Below are 24,323 nucleotides of genomic sequence, written 5' to 3'. Positions count from 1 at the left end.
GTTAAGATCTATCTCTACCCTACATGAGGGGGGGTGGGGTGGGGGGGGTGGCGGGGGGGATAGAGGTGAAAGAGCTTGGGTATGAAGTTGGCCTCTGCGCAAGGATCTGAGATCAGCTGACCGACCCAGACCCTAAGCGTTAACACCTGTAGAAGAAAGCCAGACTGACCTGGGCCAGTGCCTAAGGGCACCCTCATCCAGCTCCAGTGTATAGGTATTAGATATAATTTGTGAATTCTGTGGTAGAGTCCATAAGGACAACACCACCACATCTCACCAGTGGGGTCCGGGACTCCTGGTGCTGGGGTTCTGGTGTTGGATGGAATTTAGCAGGGCTGTGAGTTGGTTCCAGTCTTGTACAGGCAACCCTCTGAATTCAAAGCTATATATTCACTACATCCACAACATTAGGGTAAATTAGTAGGTTGAAAGGACTTTGGTCCTGGTTATAAGATCAGAGGGGCTGGCTATGAAGAGCTCCATCTTCACCCTTTCTTTTTTCGCCTCTCGCTTTCCCATCCCTTCCTCCTTCCTCTTCCGTCCCTTCATCCGTTTTTCCTCCCCTCTCTGCCCCTCCTCTCTACATCACACTACACTTGCCCTTCAGTCTCTCTGCGCGGGACTGCTTCCCAGAGCGCTTGCCGTCGATGTTGAGGCTCATGTTCCTCTTCTTATCCAGGTTAAGGAGCTCCTGGAAGAGCTCAGTGACATTGTGGTTGGTCTTGGCTGAGGTCTCCATGAAGGCACATTTCCACTGAGTGGCCTGCGCCTCCCCGTCCTTGGTCTCCACCTCCCGCTGGGTCTCATCACTCTTGTTGCCAACCAGCATGATGGGAATGGCCTCCACGTTCCCCTTGATAGCCAGTACCTGCACAGGACAAAAAATACTAGAGTAAAGCAGAGTAGAGTAAAACAGAGTAGAGTAAAACAGAGTACAGTAAAACAGTGTTGAGTAAAACTGTGTAGAGTAAAACTAAGTAAAACAGAGTAAAATGGAGGATAGTATAAAAGATTAGGGTAGATTAAAAACAGAGTGGTGTAGAGTAAAACATAGTATATCAGAAACAGTGTAGAGTCGAATAGAGCAGAATTAAGTATACTAGAACAGAGACGATTTTAATGAGAGGAATCACAAATACTTTGACACACACACACACACACACACTCACCTGTTGGTAGATGGGCTTGAGTTCCTCCAGTGACTGTTTGCTTGTAATGGAGTAGACCAGGATGAAGGCGTGGCCTTTGGAGATGGACAGGCGCTGCATGGCAGGGAACTGGTGGCTCCCGGTGGTGTCTGTGATCTGAAGGGTGCACACGCTCTTGTCACAGCTTATCACTTGCCTGTAGGTGTCCTCCACGGTGGGGATATAGGTGTCCCTAAAGGTGCCCTTGACAAAGCGCAGCACCAAGGAGCTCTTCCCCACTCCCCCCGCCCCGAACACCACCACGCGGTAATCATTACTCTGCTCTGGCATTCTGCCCCCTTCAGGCTGCAGACAATATTACACCTGGACAGAAGGAGAAAGGGGAATGAGGAAGACAGAGGGAGGAAAAGAGAGAGTGGTCCATTAGGTTTGGTCCATCTGTTTGTCATGTTCTGACAGACATCCAGACTGTCTGCGAGGACTCAAACTCTTGCTTCCCACCTGAGGTGGAAACAAAGGCTCACTTGTTGCTCTGCTGCAACTCATTCACATGTTTTAGTGTAAACATGTGAATGTGTTTGTGTACTTGTGTGTGTGTGCAGCATGTATGTCTGTGTATTATTCATTAGATCTGGAACTAAACTCATTATAAAGGGCTCTCTAATACCCTTAATAAGATGTCAGTTCAGCTACTTCCTGGAGAGACACAGCAGAGACACATTACTGATGCTCAAAAAGTGAGGGACTTCCTGTTTTATGTGCACTGTGTGAACACAGTTGGATGTGACTGCAAAATCGCAGATAAACACACACACACACACACACACACACACACACAGCAGATTGTGGTTTTGAGCAAGACCCTGCCTGCCTGCATGCCAATCTGCATCTTTGTCTGTCTGTCTGCATGCCATAAATCCATTCCCTGGACACCACACATCTCAAAATACTTTTGGACAAGCCTTACTTCCTTTATAATCCTCTTTGCTTCATTTCAATCACACCCATAGACTCAGAAAAACTTTACAGCCTCGACTGGTTCTTGACTAGGGCACAGAGGTTGATGACTATCCTCCCAAAAAGGAGTCGTCTCACACTTTCCGCTCCCTTCATCCCTGAAATTGGCGAGCTGCTGCTCCTTAATGAATTAATGGTATAAATGCATCTGTACCAGCCCCGCCAAACTCCATTAGGAAATAGCTTTGGCACAGAAGAAGCTCCTCTCTTCTGGACCCCCCCCCCCCTCCCCTCCCCTCCTGTCCCCACCACTCCACTCATGTCTTGGCAGCCCTTGACCATCTTAGAGAAGCAGCTTAGAGCTAATGATTCATTCCAGTGTTTCTGTCATTGATGGACCAAAACAACTGGCAGCCAGTTGGCATCCGTTTGGGTTTCTGGTTATTCTGCTTGTTGGATGAAAACTATAAGGAGTAATGTATGGTAGTTGAGGGTCTGGGGTTGTTCTAGACTATTTAGTGATGTTCTTGAACATCCCTATGAGTTTAAATGCCAGTGAGATTTGAGGTGATGCCTGTCAGACTCAAATGGGTTTACAGACTAACAGACAGTCACACCAGTGTCAACTGACGCTCTGTGTGCACACATGAGCTCAGCCATTATCAATTCTGTACATCTGCAGGAAATAGTGAGAGAGAGAGCGAGAGAGAGAATGAGGGGTTGGAGATTGGAGAGGGGGTGGAAACAGAACATGCATTTGTAGACTCTGGGTATCTGTTAGTATGTGTGCACTGCTTGTGTGTGCGTGTATGGGAACCTGCAAAAGTGTGTGGATCCATTTGTGTGTATGCATGCATGTGTGTCTGCATGTGGCAGTGATGTGTGTGTGTTTGTAAGAGATTGCAGCTCTCTGGTCTAGGCTTACTGGCTAATCATTGAGCTTAACCTCCTCTATGCTCCTGGACTGCTCTGCATTGACCCAATTCCCAGGACCTAGCTTACCAGCAGCCTCCGTAAGACATTACACACAGCTCTTAATATACATGGAATACACTACAACAGAGGCCTCAAATGCACATACAACCAACACATAGAACTGCAACATCTATTCCAGGGTGCTAATCATAACATGCTGTACTAGACGCAGAAGGCAGACGTGAATTTTACTTTTGTCTATTCAGGGAGGGAGTCTCATTTACAACAATGCAAAAATCGGAAGGAAGGAAAAAAAGTGATGCACAACAACATTTTCCATCAATCTTAGGCAGAGGCATTCCAAACATTTCGCTTAACTTGGATCATAGAAATCATATTGTAGATTTAATTCTGAATGAATGGAATTGGAACAGACTTGACATCCAGCACTGCTACCAATGGTGGTAGGGGTCCTTAAGGATTCTAATTGGGGTCAGATGGCTGAGTGGTTAGGGAGTCGGGCTATTAATCAGAAGGTTGTTGGTTCGATTCCCGGGCGTGCGAAATTATGTTGTGTCCTTGGGCAAGGCACTTCACCCTACTTGCCTCGGTGAGAATGTCCCTGTACTTACTGTAAGTCGCTCTGGATAAGAGCGTCTGCTAAATTACTAAATGTAATGTAAATGTAAATTCCCTCTAATCGGATCTGTGGTGCCCCACACCACCCACAATAAATCTAAAATCCTGTGCTGCTTGGTCTCTTCTCATTAAACTAGGGTTCAGGTGACCATCAGAGATGAGAGGTGAACATATAAACAGGCAAGAAGCAGATAGATTAGGCAAGAGGCAGGCAGACAGGTAAGAGACAGCGAAACACACAAAAGACAAACATACGAACAGACAAGAGAGAAACAGAGAGGCACGAGAATGTCCAAAAGGATGTCAACAAACCTCCCAAAGGACCAACTGCTCAAACCCCATGTGGGTTTCCAATTACAGAGACGTGTACCGAGTGGATTGTGTTGTCAAATTAAAAAACATATGGGAATATGAGCCTGTATACCACAGCTTTACACACTCAACCTGTAGAACAGACCACACCAGACAAATGCCTTAAAACAGGAAATCTCCATGATTTTAATATAACATTCTTCTACCAGGAGTGACGTGTGTTTTGTTTTCCTGCTCTATTTTTGGAAGTCGTTGAAGGGAAAGAATTAGGTGCAATAGGAATCCTATCTCTCCCTCCTTTCATCCTTCTACCCCTCTCTCACTCTATCCTACTCTCCATCCTTTTATCCCTCTGTTACTTTGTTTACCCCTAACAGTGTTATACCTTACCCCTCCCTTTATCCCTCCTTCCTTTTCACCTTCCTCCATCTCTCCATCCATACCTCTATCAGACTGTCAGGGCAGAGAATAGGCAAGCCAGCTGGCAAACCACCAGCACTTACAAACCCCACCCAGAACTAGCTGACACCCCACCCAGAACTAGCTGGAGTAACACACCCAAAACTAGCTGACACCCCACCCAGAACTACCTGACACCCCACCCAGAACTAGCCGGACTAACACTCCCACCCCTGAGTGTGTGTTCATTGTCATCATCATAATCATTTTCCTTCTCTTCCTCCACCTCAACATCCTCCACCTCCATCACCTTCTCCTCTTCTTTGTCACCCTCCTCGTCCTAATCCACCTACTCCTCGATGTCATTCACACTGACAAATGAATCTTTTCCTCAGACCGTAGTCCTGTAAACTATTGTTATAAAACAGGAACGTGGGGACACACTGACACATCCTCTTACTCACACAAACGCTGAAACACTCACCCACACACGACCCACACACACCTCCCCCTCCCCCCTCCCCACTGCCTTCCCCTACCATCCCTCTTCCCAACACACACAGGCTTTACTGTCAGGCATCCCCTCTCTCTCTCTCTCTCTCTCTCTCTCTCTCTCTCTCTCTCTCTCTCTCTCTCCCTGTCTCACTATTCTCCACTCTTCAAAGCCTAATCATGGAATTACCATCTCCCATCACATAGCTCCCTTTCCCCAATCCTCTCCTTCCCCATCCCCTCTTTGAACAAACAGCAGCATTCATACAGTCACACCTTCTCTCTCTGTCTCTCTATCTCACACGCACACACCTAGTCACACAACCCACTTATTCCTGCCTCTCCTTTTGTCTTGACCCCCGCCCCCGAATCCCCCATCCCCCTCACGCTTAGAAAACCACACATCAAACCGCAATCAGGGCAAACAGTGTTTCCCGATGGAACCGGATGGCAGGGAGGGATTATCTATGAGGTTTAGAGCACGAGTCAGAGGCTATGCGTCATGCTGGCGTCATTACGGAGTACGCAGCCTAATGAGGTAATGAAGGCGTGTAAAATTGATGTAATGTGTGCCCATAGCAGTTTTGCAGTGGATGGGCTCGGAGTGGGAGGGGGGAGGAGGTTATGAGTTAAATTACATGGTGTGTTGTAGGACCACAGGATACGCAACGCCATTACAGCCTATAGCCTACTCTACTCGTTTCATTCATAAATACCAGAAGATCGCCATCTCGCTGGGGTGCCATCATTTCACAGTCGCATCGCCGTCCCCGTCCCCGTCCCCCCGCCCCGTCCCGTCCACCCCACACACACACCTCAAAGCAAGGAAAATTTCGAACACCCTGCTATTTTGCCTCTATTCATCATGTATTTAGGAAAATACACACGACTGTGTCCTATGTCGATGAACATGGACAGATTTTTCGTTAAACAATGGAACAATATTTAACGGATAGCAATACATATACATAGTATGTATATGTATTGCTATCTATATGTATGTAACATACATATATTTGGTATCAAGGCGATCCGTTGTCCCATTTTTGTCATGCCAGGAATAGCGTGCGCACAACGGCCAATAGTGGCAGAAGGTAGCAAATCGTAATGCTACCAAATATCAACACCGTCGAACAGAAAACCAAAGGGTAAAATGCATATTCATACCTGAACTTAAAGAATAGTTTCGTTTGTGTGTCGGTCGAGACGGATGAAAGTCGAACGCCGAAAGCGTCTTACTGCATTTTTCACGATTCATGTAGTCTCGAGCTCATGTCGTCCAATTTCCACAACCACAGCGGTCTCTCTCTGTCTCTTTCTATTTCTCTCTCTCTCGCTGAAGCTCCTGATACCAAAGATATGACGTGGGAGGTGCTACGATCTCTATCTCTGCACACTTTATCTTCTCTCACTCAACACTGTTAAAGCGGTGAAATGACAGCACACGTCTCTCCAGTCTATCGGTATGTATCCCCCTACTTCTGAATGGTGCTCCACATCGATCCTGTACACTTGAAGCGCACGACGCCCTACCAGCCCATTACGCACTTGTGCACGTTGTGTTGGTGATGCCTCTTGGTAAGGCTGAAGGAAAATTCATTTTGCAGCAGCCAGTTTTTAAAATGGTCGTCTCGGGTCACACCATGTCTGTCTCGACAGCTAAACGCTACACTGACTTAATCTGTACATGTTTTACTCATAGATAAACCAGCGACAAGTCTAACTGGTAAACCAGTGATGGAATTTAGTCTTGTCTTAACTGACAACGCCACAGTTGCAAATGTTAGAATACGAGGCATAGCCTATACAAGAGAATGTGACTCAAAGAATAACATAATAGACTTTGTTAAATTTACGTTAAAAAAAGCTTCCCAGACTGTAACCAGCAGGCCTAGTTTTAGGGGTACTGGCAACCTCACACTTTGAGGTTGCCAGGCTACGGATTCAGCAATCTTTCAAAACATGAATGAAGTCATGACTACGAACCAACTCTTTATTGGCAATTAAATATTGAGGATGCCGAAGATTGGATACGCCAATGTCAGAAAATATGTTACGGTTAAAGCCGGGGTGGTGGTTTTCGCTGAGCGTCAATTCAGGACTACGGACAGCGACTGTGTTGTGAGAAGAAGCACGCTATCTGATTAAGCCATCTGTTCGGGACCACGGAGAGCGTCGACAAGTGAAAGCGTTGAAAACGTGTTCTACGTTTCTCAATCTCTCTCCAGAATGGGGTTTGTTGTATCATTTTATGATGACTTATTACCCGCCCACCCCCTGCGCGCTACGCTTGTCTGAGTGCGTCGTTTCTGATTAGATCACGCTTATCTAAAAGACTGCGTTATCAATTGGGCAATGGACTTTAGCATCAAGCCTACTTTGGTATTATCTATCATTAAGCTAACGCTATGTACTGCAAGATCACACGATGTGATCGAGCGGTATCGTCGTGAGAGATTTCAAAGGCCGAGCGATGATCATCCTGACATGGCGTTTGTCTTCCTCTGTCTGTCAGTCAGAGTATTGCAGTACCTGTCTGTAGTATAGCTACATTCTAAGTGTTTAGTCTGCATTGTGGTTATGCAAAATATTTGAGCCCAGTTTTGTCAGTGTGTCTGTGTCAGTGTGTGTGTGTGATAGGGAGGGAGGGACTCCTTCCCAGAGGCTCCTCTCTCCAGCTGTTCAATTCTCTGCTTTCTGGTCTTGACAGGCTCTACACTGGATATTAACCCTCCACACACATGATCCAAATGATAAAAAATAGTCAGAAAAGTCTTAAATTCAAATACATTTAATTTCAAAAGTGAAAATCGTCACACAGGTATAGGACCTTTAAACTGAGACACCAAACATTCAACAGATCTTTCCAGACGGCTGTCTATCCTTCCCGTGGCAGTATGGCCATTCTCTGTCCACCATTTTCTTATGTATTACATCCACCACGTGGACACAATTGAGCTTGCATTTAGACTCCTTCAGGCGTGAGAAAGCAGCCACACACATTACACCATGGATGGTTTAGCCCTGTGAATACCAGTAAATGTACTTGAAGTGACAGGTCAGTAAGGGAGGGATGTAGTCTTTAAAAGGTTTGAAATGATTGTGCTTCAAAGTAAAGTACTTAATTGAGATATTACAGAATCAGGAACACCCAATCTATTTGTGATTACTATACCGTACATTGGCATTAATGTGTGTGTTGAGTTTCATTACAGATTTATCAACACTTACAGTAGAGTTCTTAACTTTTTTAAATAAAACATGTCTGCACACGTTTTATTATTTTGAGAAGAGAGACTGTACAAAACAAAATGGAAACCTTCAAAAGTTTAGAAACATTAAATTAATCTTACAATAAAAGTTATTGGATTTTGAAATGTTAGGCCCACAACTTGGATAAATCCCAAGTGTGTTCCTTGTTTATACACTACTTCTGTTGCTTTGGCACACCAACCCATAGAGCAGGGGTACTCAATTAGAAACCCAAAAGGTCCACTCACCAAATTTCCATTCAGTCCAGGGTCCGGAACAATGATGGACAAAATCCCAAAACAGCCCATGCCACTCTTAAATGAGGCTTCAGTTGCACGCTCTTGTTGGGTGGATGATCTAACTATTACACTGCATGTTGCTTGGTATGACGATTGCAGTAGTTTTTTTTTTCTGGCCCTTACCTCAGAGTTCTGGGGGCAATTTTGTTAAAAGTGTCCATGCTTTGTCATAGTGACATTTCACGTTACCACTTTTGACAAGGGCAACCGTCTCATTGCAGATTAAACACATCGGTTTTGTGCTCCCCACCGGCAGCACAAATGCAGTGTCAGTCCACTCATAGCTTTTTTTCGGGTTTAGAGCACGCCATGATTTTCGCTAGCGAAGAAACAGGTAACGTTTGAAAATCGATTAGCCTGCGTTGTTGTGAATGACACACAGAACCTGCGTGATCCGCAGAGGTTGCGGGAAATTTTGAGTGAGTGAGTTGTCATGGTGATTACAGTTATAACAGCTCCTGATTGGACACGGATGATAGAAACCACATCCAGTAGGAAAAAAATATAGGCTATAGCGCGAAATCACGCACCAATGAAAACTCGCTTGGATCATGACCAAATTAAAATGTTGATTTTGGCTTCGGTCTAAATTGTATTGCGTCTGGGTCCGGATCCGGACCAGATTCCACCTATTGAGTACCCCCCACTATAGAGCAATGAGTAAATGTATTTGATTCTGGACCGAGGGCCAAAGGGCAACTTTATAGCCTTCATGACTCAGTGGAGTGCCTATTATAAATGGCTAACCTGGGCAGTATCTCAACACTGTGAGGTGTACTACTTCTCTCAGTCATAACCACAAAACAGGACAGGCAAAGAGTAAATCTCCATCTGACAGAACTTGCCCTGGTCGATGAGGGAACAAAGGAGTCCTTTACTGCTTCTGTACGATGGCAATGTTTAGGCTTATCACATGACAGCGATGATGGGTGGAACGTACAAACAGTCACACTCTCTCACACACACAGGCTAATGCATACAACTTACAGACATTCAAGTGGACACAAACACACACACTATGTCCAGTCCTCACTTGTTCTTGTCTTGATTGAGAGCCAGGTTAGCCGCTAGAAGCAGAAAGAAAAGGGAGATGAACAGAGAGACAGAGAAAGACATCTATTGTTACGGATAATAGCAGACAGGTAGTCATTTACTTTAGCCTTAGCAACATTTTAGCACTGATCAGTTAGCTGGTGGTGCCCAGAATCTGTTACAGTGTGTGGAAGTATGTCTCACCCTCTCTGGTGACCGTATCAGCCATGTCTCTGGCCTTGCCGCTGAGGTCATTGACCACACTGTCCACGGTGGCCTGGTGCTTCAGGAACATGGGTCTGACCACACGCTTGTACAACACAGTAGAACCATTCCAGGAGACCGGAGCCATACACCACAGCAGGAACACACACTGGGGGAAGGAGCAAGGTCCTACAGTTTACTCACAACATCCAAACAAGCAGCGACTTCAATAAGAAACCACCAGCAGGATGTCATCTAGTCCTACCCTTACTCTCCTTACCTTGCCAGCATAGTAGAAGGGGAACCAGGATAGGAAGATGTCAGAGAAGAATTCGACAATGCTGAAGTAGCCATACACCACCCAGTAGGTCAGCCACTGTGTGTCATCATCCTTCTTGTTGCTCTCGATGGCCTTGATGCTAATTAGAGAGACAGGAGCAGGTTTGATTGACAAGACCAGGCACCCATTCAGACTCAAGTACACAGCATTAAGAGAGCTGAGGGGTTTTGGTGCTGGGTCGGGTCTAAAAAGGTACCAGCTTTTCAATGATGCCACAAGGTTGAACTCCCTATTGAGGGACTGTAGGACCAGTGGTGAACCATTACTGATCTACAGTCTAAATGCAACCAATCTTTCTCCCTCACTTACGAAAAATATGCTGGATAGACAAAGCCGATGAGATTGCAGAGGAGTGAGGCTCCATACCCAAACATGAGGTACAGGACAACGAGAGCCACAGCACCTACAATAAAGGAATACAGAGGTGAAAAAAAAGACAGGAGAGTGTCTGTTTGCCTATTTAGCTATCTCTTTGGCCACTGTGTGTTGAAGAGCTGAATAAACAGTACGTAGCAGATATCAAACACACATATTGGCAATATTACAGACACACATCTTGTGTAAATAGCTTATGTGAAATATGAGCAATGGATTTTAAGCATGTTAACCCTTGTGCTGCCTTCGGGTCACATGACCCAAAGATTCACAACGAACCATCGTTGTGTTTACCCAATTTTACCCAATACAAAAACAAATAAATAGCATTTTCTTTTAACTTTCGCAATGTGGGGTGTCTGAGACAGCCCGACAGTTAAAAGAAAATGCTTCACTTTGTTTTTGTATGCGGTAAAGTTGTCGCAATACGACGGTGGGTCACAATGACTGATGGGTCAGAATGACCCGAAGAGAACACAAGGGTTAAATATTCCACGTTACTTCATATGACTAACAGTGATATCAATTTAGGCTCTATACAAAATATTATAATGAGGCCCATTTGCAATTAAGCAACACACACAAACAACCTACAAACAATGAAAATAGATCTAGGTCCTGAAATAATCGTTTAATTTATCATGACAGTTGTATTTAAATCTACGAAGCTTCCCATTTTTGTTTGCTAGATAAATACAAAACCGGTGGAGCAGGTTAAGAGGGGAAAAAGAGCTTGTGGCTATAGGGCATGGAAGGTACAGTATGCTACATGTCTACCACTCTGCTTTCTGTTTGCATATGAAAATCCTAGCATGGTCACATGTCCTTGGTTACATTATCTTTTTTTCCATGATAGCATGATGAATGTAAAGACTTCTGACTGGCTTCAGCCATAGGACTGAGTAGTGTGTCTAAATGGTAACTACCATAATGTCAATGCAATATTAATACAATGCCAAACCACATGTTCTGAAGCAACAGTGAAAGAGCCCAACTCAGACAATGCTGACCTCCCCCCCAGTCCAAGGGAGTAGGTCATATGATCAAACTGTAATTTTCTCACCCACAGTCTGACAGTATATATGCCAACTGCTCACCAACTGTGTTAAAACTAGGCTGGATGAGATGGCAGTTGTTACTACAATATACCACTCCAAGTCATAGTCCTAGACACTTCCTCTTTGCATCAGGACAACACAGAGTATACAACTAGGTCTCTGTATTCTCAGCAGCCCCACTCCTCCAAAGTCCAAAACACATGGGTGTCACAAGCATCAGCATGTCACACAAAAGGCAGAGGACTAAGCAGAAGTACCACTGTGACATGAACCAGACTTGGGGTAGAACCCTATACAAAAAAAAGAGGAAAATAAAAAAAGGGTCCAAGCATAGGGGATATAAGTCTCAATTAGGCTACATGACATGGTGGGCATCAACTGATGGCCAAGTGAATTAACTGGATGATTCAATGAAGACAGCTCGACAACAAGCCAAAATACACTGTCACTGACTGTAGTAGGTTAATGCCACCACCATCTGAGTTCATATTAACATTAGAATGAGAGTAGAACCTGTCCAAACACAGCTCATCCCATTGACAGTCATACTATAATCACCAGCCATCTCTGCCTCAGTCTTGCACTTGGTATTTCAGGGCATGTTAAAAATACCCCGAGCAGACAGCTGTCATTGGGAAATTAGAAACTGTGAAATCAACTGCAATGCTGAATCAAATGCTATCCATATATCTACGACCTTCAAAACAGATTTTATTAGGTTGCCTATATGCATTTGAAATCACAGGACAACAAAAGTCGGGTCAATTTGGCGTATTAATTAGTCACCTCGTACGCTACTTGATTCGTATGAATACGAACTTGGCAGTTGATCATGGGCAATACCACAGATCCTAATATTAGCAAATATAGCTTGCTAGCTAACAGTTACTGTAGCTTGAAATGTGCTGATCGGGCTACACGAATTGCCAACTGTTCAGGTCCATGAGTTTAAACTCCAGTTCGCATACGTGCAACATTGTAGCCAAAACCATTATGGCGTTGAGTTATTTACCTGAAGTGATATATTGTTTTTGAACTCCTGTTTTCCCCTCCAACATCGCCAGGAAATCTGTCACAAAGTTCTTTTCATTCAGAAAAGCTTCATAGCGGTCTTTGAGTTGAGCCAACATTGTCTCGGACCACTTTGGATTGGATGCCTAAAACAAAGAACAATACCATAAAAACAACTAGTTAACGTCGATGTTAAACATACATACTTTGTTCATTATTTGTCAAATCCATAATTATCCTGACCTATTGCTTAATTTGCCCGTAAAGAAAGCGCATTCACTTTTACAGGCGAAGTTTGGGAGGAGTTTTCTATCTCGAGTCCGTCTGCCCAATCAGAAGGCACTTTGCATTGAATTGGTCACCAAAGCAGGTGATAAAATGATTCTAAGTTACGGACAGCAATAACTGCAGTTAATCATTACTTTCCCCGACGAACTGTTTTCAATGTCACATACATTGAAAACAAGCATTTCTGCTTTAATGTAAACAATACAGTCACCTAAAATGTAATGAGAAAACATAAGGCTTAGTAGCCATTATTATTAAAATAATAGAACAATGGCGACTAGACTACTGCAAATACGTCCACTGCTTGTAGTTAGCCTATAGGAATCAACTACCCACCTCAATCAGAGACACTGACTGTCTGCCCACCTTCAAGAAAAAGGCTCAAGACGCACTTGTTCCGGGAGTACAACGGTACTTAGGAATGTTTGGTTGGACCTGATGTTAGTTTCCTCCAGGATCACAATGACTCTTATTGAGAGACTTGTTGCTCTTGGCCGGGTTTCCCAGATTCGTTAAGAAGCTCTTAACGCCAAGAGCTTCTTAGGAGCGTTCTAAGAGCGTTCTAGAGCGTTCTTAGAACGCTTTTAAGAATCTCTTAGCATTAAGAGCTTCTTAAAGAATCTGGGAAACCCGGCCAATGTTTGGGGCTATCTCGTTGTTATGTTCAGTGACCTATGCACTTTTGTAAAGCTCTCTCTTGGAAGTTGCTTTGGCCTCTTCAACAAGGCCAAGGGTTCACACTGACTCAATGCCCTTAAAACACACTGCTTTTTGCACTGCACAATACAATCTTGTACCTTCTGTATTTTTTGTAATATTTGTATTATATTTTTTTTTTACTGCAACTTATATTTTATTTGATATGTTATTGTATAGTTTATTTTAATCTAATTCCACTTAGTATTTCTAGTTATGTACCCTTAGTATAGTTAGTCCTCATATTTAAATTTTAGATTCCTATATGTTTAATGTTTGCACCTTCCTGCCAAAGCAAATTCCTTGTCTGTGCAAATTTTCATGGCGAATAAAACCCATTCTGATTCTGATTCTGATAAAAGTGTCCGCTAAATGCATAAATGTAAATGTGAAATGTAAATAGGACTCTTGCCACTAGAGGCCGCTCTACACCGAAAACAACAGGGTCCTAGAACTGCGGTCCTGAAACTGCAGCTCTCCGGCTCTGCAGGTACATAGAGTAACTGCACGGGTTCTATTAGTTGCGTTCGACATGAACTGACTTCATGCAGCGCTGCAGCCGGCTGCAGGCGACTGACTTGAAACAGTGAATTATGGTTAGACTTTTTGTCCGACTTGAGACGGCGCCGAGGCTAGGTCACTGTGACGTAGCCATCAAAGTACCGTGATATCGATTCGAGAACTGCCGGCTGTGTAGCCCATAGATATATATATAAACACTATATTATATATAGCTTGTTAGGGCACAGCTTATTAAGGACCAAGGCACAGATCACAGGTGTGCCCCTGCAGCAATCACAGCTCCTCTACCTGCCTGCCATCCTGCAACAGAACCAAAGACAAAACAGAAGACAATGGAGAGTAGACCCAAACAATGCACATAGAGCAAACAATCTAACATGGTTTATGCCATCATCAGAACAGGCATAACCTCCCGATCACTACAAGTCATTCAGGTAATGGTAATGCCATATTGACTCATACAGCTGTGAACAGTATCCTTTCTGAAGTAGACATGGCAAGTGTTTGCTGACCATGGCAGTGTTTAACAGCGTTCAACTCAAGTTAAAAGCAGTAGGCCTACATCTTACACAGCAGAAAGACAAATATTTATTTCAGGTAATCTGCAAGTCCCAGTGTGCCATTACAATCATCTCTTGGCCCAGCAGCAGCTTGGTAGGCCTGGTTGCACAGTGAAACCCAGCTGCAAGGTTGCTGCCAGAAGGTCACCTTCTCAGGTCACTGTAGGCTACATAGGTTTGCACTGGCACCAATTACTGTTATATGTTGTTTTATATGGCATCATGGTCCTGGGGAAATAGGTTTCGTCCTGTGGTCCTAAAGGTTTAGTATACTCTATTGTTTATTTTGTATTTATTTAGGAGGTTTATTACATTATATGTTTGCTTGTCATAGGTGTAAACTTGTTCTGAGTACTTATATGTCATATTATTGCCTTCTGAGTAGCCTACTTATATGTCATGTTATGCCAGGTTGCTTTGCGTTATCTTGTCCTAAGAATTTCAGTGCCCAGTCTGACCCTGTGTTGGTCTGTGCATCTCGAACTTGAAACTCTGTTTCGTTTTTAGTATGTACAACCATATGTAATTGAAAATGACAATAAAATACACTTGACTTGAATAGTAGCCTAACAACAGTTGTATATTGCCACCAACTGAGTTTGCGCATTGCCTCTTACATTAAGGGATGTTGGCAGTGAAACCAAATTGCGCACAATACTGAGGCAACGCAAACGCAGCGCAAGGGAAGTTCACAAAGCTCCAAGCCAGACAGCCAGCCAGCCTGATATTACTGTATTTATTTGTCTGCACCCCTTTTTATATCCTACAGTATTGCAATTGTGACCACCAACTTCATACTAATAGCTAACTAGCTAACCAACATTGTATTTGATAGTAGCTCGCACAAGCATCCTTAGACCTACTTTACTTACGTATTAGTTGTTACAATTATTGTCATAATTTCCCATCGGAGATTCAAGCCAGCAGACTTTAATTTCGGAAAACCAGACGCGGATTGAGCCAAACCAGGCGTTAATTTCGTGTGGTTTGATAGACACGTCTCAAAAAAGCTTTGAACGTGTCACGTGACACGGTTCGATTTGAGGCGGAAAAGACGCCGTCTTTGTATAGAAGTCGGCGTAATGGACGCCGTCTTTGCATGCAAAGTCGGCGTCAATTACGCGTGGTTGACACACGGGGGCGTCTTAATACTTGCCCACTAGGCCTGCCATACCATCCTCTATTTGCCAAACATCCATCCATGTGGACAAAAAGCAGCTACCTTATTGGTGTAGAACGATCACGTGTCGAACCGTGCCACCAAAATCCTATTACGCTCTGAAGAAACTAGTTCTGCATAAAACATAGACGCATCGATTGGAATTTTAGCGACAAACTTTTTAAGCAAGACTCGTTATTTTTTATGAGCTAAAGATTGTGTAGATGCCAGACTGTTTAGCGAATCATTTTCTAAAAGACTTTTTGTGGTTCACCTTGCGGCCTACTTCGGAAACCCCGGTTTCGGCGAGGCGTTGAAATGGGGCATGCGCAACGTTGTTGCACAGGCAGATTAACAGGCAGATTCTGATGTATTCCTCAAATATAAAATATACCTTTATTCGGCCAACAATGGGGAAATTTGGGATAACAATTAGGCGTGCTAAGGAAGAACTGTAATATTCTGTGATGACATGTTTTTGGAAATGAAACTCTTAAGAGTCGCTTTTCCTTTTGATCACATTTAACACTTTTATGTAGCCTGGGTGCCAGCCAAATTTAACCCGCCCACAAAAACATTTGGTTGGGTCTGGGGTCGCTCGAGCTGTTCGGACCAATCAAATTGTCAGGGCGGGCTTTATACGATGATGGACAGATGATCAACAGTAACGTAATAAACCACATCACCTAAGAGCGCTTTAGGTGGTGGGCTGAGCCCGCTTATCTGCTTTAGTTTTTTAAATGACCTGTCCCCGTCGATGGAGGAGCTGGATTTTTGATATTATCAACGTCATTTTTTTTCTTAAAACATTTTTTTTTGTTGGCACATCCAATTCTTGCAATTTTTTTCTGTAGCTTAGTTCAAAGTTAGCAACTTTATCAGGCAATCGTCTCAACTACCTAAACTCTCCAACCAACCAGAACTCGTGTATCATCTTGTTAGCTAATCGAATGGTTCGTAACAGGATCAGCTGATATTAAAAACAACCTGTGACCATGCGTCAAGTAGCTAGCCTAGTAAGCCTACAAGTCTCGGCACCACAATGGTAGCTCGGTTGAGCTAAAAACGTGCTTTCTGTGTCACTGTCTGTCTTTAATTTACCTTATTTTCTTCATTTTTAAAATCAGTGGCGGTGATTAAAACTGTTGGGTACTCACTGACACTGGAGATTTAGCTGGCTGTGCTCAGGATAGCCAAACAACACAAAGAAACATGAGAACATTATTGAGACTTTTTTTATACAACGAATACCAGCATGTTGAAATTGTTTATGTAGTCTTGGCTCTTCCTCTTGTTGTGTGTAGTGGAGATTTAAAATCGACACTGGCTGACCCTGAATGTGGTAGCCCTTGCAAGGGATCCCCAAAAACCCTGTAAAAAAGTAATACACAACATCTGAGTTGGACTGTTTTTAAACATCTGATGCTATAATGTGTTCCAGGTAGGGGGTGTTCCAGAGGGTGTAAGCTGTCTTGTGTCTACCTCTTGTTGAGTGTACTGTAGACTGAGCTGGCTGGTAAGTAAGACTTTATTTATATAGCACATTTCATACAAGAATTGTAACTCAAGGTGCTTTACATAAAATCAATAAAAACAATAATACAAGTGATAAACAATTCAAACAAAAATACAAATCCCAATAAGATCTCTGTTCAAGAGAAAAAACTACTTTAAAAGTAGGAAAACCCTTTTGAGATAAAATTACTTAAATGCTTCGGTAGAAATGTAGGTTTTAAGCTGTCTTTTTAAAATGTCTAGAGTGTTTGCTTCCCTAATATTTATGGGTAATTTGTTCCATAGTTTTGGGGCGTAATTTACAAAGGCCGAATCACCAATCTTCTTATGACTGCTTCTGGTGACCTCTAATAGGCCTGCATTTGATGATCGCAGTGTTCTAGCTGGTGTGTAGTTTAAAAAGGAGTTAGCAATGTAGCTAGGTCCTTGTCCGTGTAGAGCTTTGTATGTGAGGAAAAGGACCTTAAAGTCAATTCTGAAGGTAACAGGGAGCCAGTGTAAAGTAGCTAGGACAGGACTAATGTGTTCTCTCCTTTTAGTTTTGGTTAATAATCTAGCTGCATAATTTTGAATGAGCTGTAGTCTTTCAGTGGTTTTCTTGGGAAGACCAGTGAAAAGTGCGTTACAGTAGTCCAGCCGGCTGGATATAAAAGCATGAATTAACTTCTCTGCATCATTTTGGTTTATGAATGGTCGTACCTTTGCTATATTCCTCAGGTGAAAGAAAGCTGTTTTGGTCACTTTATTAATGTGAGAGTTGAAATTCAAATCTGAGTCCAGGATTACACCGAGACTCGTCACCTCTGGTTTAAGACAGGGGGTTAAGCCTCCAAGATTCTTAATAAGCATCTCTCTTTTGGATTTGGGGCCACATAGTAGGACTTCGGTTTTGTCTTCATTTAATTTAAGAAAGTTATCAGTCATCCATTTGTTTATTGCCAACAGGCAGTTGGTAATGGAATTGATGGCCGTTGCATCGTTGGGTTCAGTGGATATATATAGTTGTGTGTCCCTGAGCTGACTGGTAATGGGACCCTGAGCTGACTGGAGATAGTCGACTGAGCTGGCTGGTGATGGGTCCCTGAGCTGACTGGAGATGGTAGACTGAGCTGGCTGGTGATGGGACCCTGAGCTGACTGGAGATGGTAGACTGAGCTGGCTGGTGATGGGACTCTGAGCTGGCTGAAGATGGGAGACTGAGCTGTGTCAACATAATCAAATGAGCGATAGGTCTCGGTCTGCTCTAAAAGTTATTTCCCGACCTTTAACCTTCGTCATTGTCTTTCTTGCTCTGTCCTTAAACATATAGGCCCAGTTTCCCAGACATGGATTAAGCCTAGTCCTAAAGTAAGAGAAAAATAAAATGAAGATCTCCATTGAAAACGTTTATAGTCTAGGACTAGGCTTAATCCATGTCTTGAAAACTGGGCCCTAAAGATTGTTTTTTAATCTCTTCACTCTATAGCCTTCATTGTACAACTCTACAAAGGCATTGTCTCCTCTCACTTCAGGCTCAAAAATGTCGCTGACAACAGCATCTGAAGCTAGTTTTCATGATGTTATGTGACTTTCTCCATCCAATGCGGGAGCCTGTAAACACGAGACAGTTTAACGAGAGACACGGTGACAACACCGACCACCAGTTATTTGCAAGTACTCACCGAGAGCCGTTAGGGCCGTAGCGATCTTTGGGCCTCAATGATGGCAGCAGAATCAAGACGAACGTATGAAGAGTACGCTGATAAAGACCAGCGGCCCAGCTGCTGCAGAGACGCAGTGGACATCCCTTGCAAGGCAGCGGACGTCGCAGCGCCTATTCTGAATGAATGGCCTGAATACCGTCCAGGGGGAAGGTTGCATTTGGCTACGACCTGTGCTAGATGGTGGCTGAACCAGGATTGTGACATGGGATTATTGGTAGGGGTTAAGAAGAGGGGGGAGAGTGGACCGTAGGGGGGCCTCCTCTTTACGTATCTAAGCATAGATAAGAAAGGACCCCCCGTGTTAGCAATGATGATCGTGCAAGAGCCTCCGGTTTTGGAATGTTTGAGAAGCAGATTGAAGAAATCAGGGTGAAACGTTAAGTCAGAAAAACACACATCAGTGGCAAGATTGAACACGTTTGACCGAGTTGTGAATTCCCCGCACCGTAAAAACCCATAGAAAGCCATTAAAAACGTACAATCCAAGAGGGAATCAATGTAGGGGGAAAAGCAACCGCGTCTGAGCACCGAGAGCATGGCATGCAGAATAGACAGAGTGAAAGGGAGTCTATCATCCACCTTAGCGGGGAAAACTTTGCCTATGCCTTTGAACAGAAGTTTGACTGGATTAATGAAAAGGCTGGGGAACGAAGGATCAAGGCATCGGGCATTGAATTGAATACCCGCAACCAGACCTTTAATGTAGCGTGGCTGGAAGTGGCGAACATCAGTGCAGTGACACACAAAAGCACACACCACGTTAACCAAACGGGTACTAGCGGGACAGACAGAACATGGCGTACGTTCTCCAGGCGAAATCATACGATTTAAGGGTGGAAGCAGCCAATCCCTTCCTCATATAACCCTTAGCTACCTCTAAGTAAGCCTGCAGGGAGTGCTCTTCTAATCTAGGGCCAGCGACGCGAGGGGGGGCTCGAGCTTCTCAGCCGGCAGGGAAGCCTTCATCTCGACCGTGTCCAGCGTGATGCCCAGAAACTCGAGGTGAGTGGCCGGCCCGAGAGTTTTCTCGTCGGAGAGGGGAACGCCCAGTCCGTGGAACAGGTTTTTTAACAGCAGCAGGGAAGCGCCGAACGCATCGCTCGGAGGATCTACCAAGAGAAAATCGTCTAATAAGTGGAGCAACGCGGGGACCCGGACCCGATTTAACAGGATCCAGCAAAGGGCCTCGGAAACCTTATTGAAGATGGAGGGGTTGCTCCTGCTCCCGAAGGGGAGGCGCACGGCGAAATAAAACCGATTCCCCCATTTCATTCCAAGCAAGTGCCACTGTGACGGGTGAACGGGGATGATCTTGAACGCGTCAGTGATGTCGGCTTTGGAAAGCCAGGCACCGGGCCCCGCCAGCTCTATAAGCTTGATGGCGTGGTCCACGGTGGCATAGTGGAGCGAGAAAGGCTCCAGGGGAATGAGCCCGTTTACCAGAGCGCGGAGCAGACAGGTCCAGGATAAGACGTTTTTTACCAGAATATTTCCATGTAGCGACACCGAGGGGACTGCTACGAAACAGCGGAAACAGGGATGAGTCAAACGGGCCTATCACATAGTGCTTACTACACTCTCTGGCCACAGCTGGGAAACGACGGCCAGCTCCCGCAGCGTTTAGGTTGCCTAAAACAAAAGAGGACAATGTACATGAAACCCCCACCCTGAACCCTTGAGTCAGCCCAGTGAGCAGATGATCGACGAACACAGAATCAGGATGGGATGAGAGTTCGAAGGCCAATGCAGAAACATTTATTGGAGTGGAGGGGTGCTCGGCCGTTAATTCGGACCACCACAACGCTCTCGCTGAGGGCGGGCCCGACGTGGGCACACAGACCACGGATGGGCTTCCTGACAGCCGCTTGCGGCCACGGACGTCCACGTTCGCCTTTCTACTGGAAGCACTAAGCCCGCGAGCGCGAGGCAGGAGCCCAGGATCCCTCGAGAGAAACGGCACCAGCGGACAGAGAGGAGCAGGATGCCCCAAGCCGCGCGACTTCCTGGTACGCTTCCGACTTGGAACAGCAGCGGAGGGGGGAGCCACGGGCAACAGGTCTCGGACAGGAGACCTGCCACCCGGACGGCCAGGGCGTGGAGCTGGGAAAGCTCCAACCCGGGCGCAGGAAGGACACCCATGGCGCGCAGCCCCGCCTCTAACGCAGACCCGTCGGAGCCCCGACAAGCAGCGAGCCGGGAGCTAAGTCAAGCAGCCGGTGAGGCGGAACCCGGAACCGGGACGACCTCTTCGAACAAATCCAGCTCGCAATCCGACATACCTAGCCTCCAAAAACAGAACAAAGTAAGGTCCAGCCAACACAACACCAAATAGCAATCGCACACTTGATAGCAGGAACAAACTACACAGGGAGACAATCATATTTAAAGACACGGATCATATGGATGCCATTAATTGATAGGCGGGAGCGCTAATCGACCTGAACCCAAGTGACCCCCCGACCAGGGAGCTGGGGAAGGTAGGGCGTTTTAGCGGGGGGAGTGAGTAGTGTACAATACGATTAAGCCCGAGTGCAGGGATCGGTCTTGCCTGACTGAACTTGCGCAAGCTTCATATGCAAAATGTGTGTCCACCAGACTGTTCATCTCCAGCCAGTAAGAAGAAAGGCATCTTGCATAGTTTACCTTATCGAATGAGAAAAAAAAAAAAACATGGAAAGTTGTCCGGAAAACATGCATGTGTCGAGAAATAAACAAAATGTTTGTGCCTTGAAAAATGTGCAAGAACTGGACATGACAACACTTTTTTTTAAGGGTTTTAGAAAAGTTTTAAAGCGATACAGAAAAATCCAGCTCCTCCATCGCCAGGGACCATTCAAATGCACGATTTTGAGCTTCGGCCCACCACCTAATCCTGCTTGATGGCATCCAAAGTGTGTGTGTGTGTGTGTGTGTGTGTGTGTGTGTGTGTGTGTGTGTGTGTGTGTGTGTGTGAAACATGAGCAAACCAAAACTCTTTCTAGCATGTGTATTGACAGAGAGAACCTCACCTGTCAGTTGTGTTGTCGATGCCTCGAGAGAAAAAAGGATTGACTCAGAGCTTGCCATAAAGTAGTATCCCTGGCCGTACGATGTGTATGTCATCATTGACCTTTTAAAATGCTTTTTAGAACAAAAAAAGCAACTTTAAAAAAATCTAACACCGAGCAGTGTGTATTTTCTTTGCCTCCCCTTTCGAATGCAATATTCAAATTACTAGACAAAAAATGTTATCCTGAGAAAAGTGTATTCTGCCACCTTCAGTTTTGCCAATGCTCAAATCCAGACCAAACATTTTATTTATTATAAATAAAGTAAAGTAAGCAAACAGCGCTTGATCGGCCATGACTGACATCAACGCAGCAAACCACTAGTTTGATTATATTGTATCTAAAACGACACATACAATCTCACTTGAAGGGAAACATATTACTTATTTTGAATGTACAGATAGCAATTTGTGTAATATTGTTAACCTATTTATTTTATTAGGTAAGTTCCATATTCAAAGTTTTCCAAATCGACCCAATGTTTTAAACTATTCCGAATTGATACTGACATGTACTTTGAGTCCCTTAAGTTGGTAACAAATAAGAAAGGTATTTTAATAATGGATATCTACTCACTCTACTCACTACTAACTATTCAATTAAGAACTCTTGCGTTCAATAGGTGCGTTCGACATGGACTGCGGCTGCATGAAACAACCGGCGAGAGTAGCCGCTTGCAGTCGGGGAGGAGTTGAAAACGGCTCTGTAAAGTCTGACATTCCAGCTTCTCGTGGTTTGCTGCGTTGACGTCAGTCATGGCCGATCAAGCGCTGTTTGCTTACTTTACTTTATTTATAATTAAACTTAGTATTTCCGTTAGTGAAGAGGCGGACTAAAACCCTTTCTTCAACAAATTTTTAATTCAATTAAACAGTTTGGTCCGGATTTGAGCGTTGGCGAAACTGAAGGTGTCAGAATAATTACAAAACACGGGTCAAAGTTGTCGTGTGTGTAGCCTTTAAATATGATTCTCCCCCTGTGTAGTTTGTCCATGCTATCAAGTGCGCGACCCTCCACCACCCTGTCGCCACCCGGTTCCTGTCTCAGTCTTCGGCTCGATTGGTCGTCGGCTGCCGCCACCGCCACCAGTGTCTGGACTCCGTGGGGGATTCTTCTTCGGGCGTTGGGCAGGCGCCCGTTGATCTATATAATTCCAAGCTCCAAACACTATAATACATTTATTATTCTGTAATAACCATCTTTCACTCATCCCAGGTCTCTCCCGATTGAAATACCTACAGGTACAATAAAAAGGATATTCAAAACGACATGTCAACAATCAAATGGTGATCAACCCATTTGACCAGACATTGGAGGGAGAAAGTCACATAACATCATGAAAACTAGCTTCAGATGCTGTTGTCAGCGACATTTTTGAGCCTGAAGTGAGAGGAGACAATGCCTTTGTAGAGTTGTACAATGAAGGCTATAGAGTGAAGAGATTAAAAAACATAATCTTTAGGGCCCAGTTTTCCAGACATGGATTAAGCCTAGTCCTAGACTAAAAACGTTTTCAATGGAGATCTTCATTTTATTTTTCTCTTACTTTAGGACTAGGCTTAATCCATGTCTGGGAAACTGGGCCTATATGTTTAAGGACAGAGCAAGAAAGACAATGACGAAGGTTAAAGGTCGGGAAATAACTTTTAGAGCAGACCGAGACCTATCGCTCATTTGATTATGTTGACACAGCTCAGTCTCCCATCTTCAGCCAGCTCAGGGTCCCATCACCAGCCAGCTCAGTCTACCAACTCCAGTCAGCTCAGGGTCCCATCACCAGCCAGCTCAGTCTACCATCTCCAGTCAGCTCAGGGACCCATCACCAGCCAGCTCAGTCGACTATCTCCAGTCAGCTCAGGGTCCCATCACCAGTCAGCTCAGGGTCCCTTCACCAGCCAGCTCAGTCTACAGTACACTCAACAAGAGGTAGACACAAGTCAGCTTACACCCTCTACCTGGAACACCCTCTACCTGGAACACCCTCTACCTGGAACACATTATAGCATCAGATGTTTAAAAACAGTCCAACTCAGATGTTGTGTATTACTTTTTACAGGGTTTTTGGGGATCACTTGAAGGGCTACCCCATTCAGGGTCAGCCAGTGTCGATTTTAAGTCTCCACTAAACACAACAAGAGGAAGAGCCAAGACTACATAAACAATTTCAACATGCTGGTATTCGTTGTATAAAAAAGTCTCAATAATGTTCTCATGTTTCTTTGTGTTGTTTGGCTATCCTGAGCACAGCCAGCTAAATCTCCAGTGTCAGTGAGTACCCAACAGTTTTAATCACCGCCACTGATTTTAAAAATGAAGAAAATAAGGTAAATTAAAGACAGACAGTGACACAGAAAGCACGTTTTTAGCTCAACCGAGCTACCATTGTGGTGCCGAGACTTG

General features: G+C 44.5%; 2 protein-coding genes across 2 annotated transcripts; both read right to left on the bottom strand.

Moving 5' to 3' along the window:
• Window positions 1-580: 580 nt before the first annotated feature.
• Window positions 581-6,169, bottom strand: diras1b (DIRAS family, GTP-binding RAS-like 1b). Its single transcript, XM_067244005.1, has 3 exons — window positions 6,030-6,169; window positions 1,170-1,511; window positions 581-868 (listed from the first exon to the last, which is right to left on the bottom strand). Exons 2-3 carry the CDS (start codon window positions 1,476-1,478, stop codon window positions 581-583), a joined length of 597 nt encoding a protein of 198 aa, XP_067100106.1. The 5' UTR covers window positions 1,479-1,511; window positions 6,030-6,169.
• Window positions 6,170-7,637: 1,468 nt separating this feature from the next.
• zgc:101744 (Receptor expression-enhancing protein 6-like) lies at window positions 7,638-12,731 on the bottom strand. The gene is made up of 6 exons (XM_067244006.1): window positions 12,677-12,731; window positions 12,435-12,579; window positions 10,299-10,392; window positions 9,930-10,068; window positions 9,650-9,818; window positions 7,638-9,480 (listed from the first exon to the last, which is right to left on the bottom strand). The coding sequence occupies exons 2-6, from the start codon at window positions 12,550-12,552 to the stop codon at window positions 9,443-9,445; spliced, it is 558 nt and encodes a 185-aa protein (XP_067100107.1). The 5' UTR covers window positions 12,553-12,579; window positions 12,677-12,731; the 3' UTR covers window positions 7,638-9,442.
• Between the last annotated feature and the right edge of the window lie 11,592 nt (window positions 12,732-24,323).

The sequence above is a fragment of the Osmerus mordax genome, chromosome 9, assembly GCF_038355195.1.
Source record: "Osmerus mordax isolate fOsmMor3 chromosome 9, fOsmMor3.pri, whole genome shotgun sequence".
Classification (NCBI taxonomy): Eukaryota; Metazoa; Chordata; class Actinopteri; order Osmeriformes; family Osmeridae; genus Osmerus; species Osmerus mordax.
Note: the sequence above shows the minus strand (reverse complement) of the source record. Positions and strands in the feature narration are given on the sequence as shown.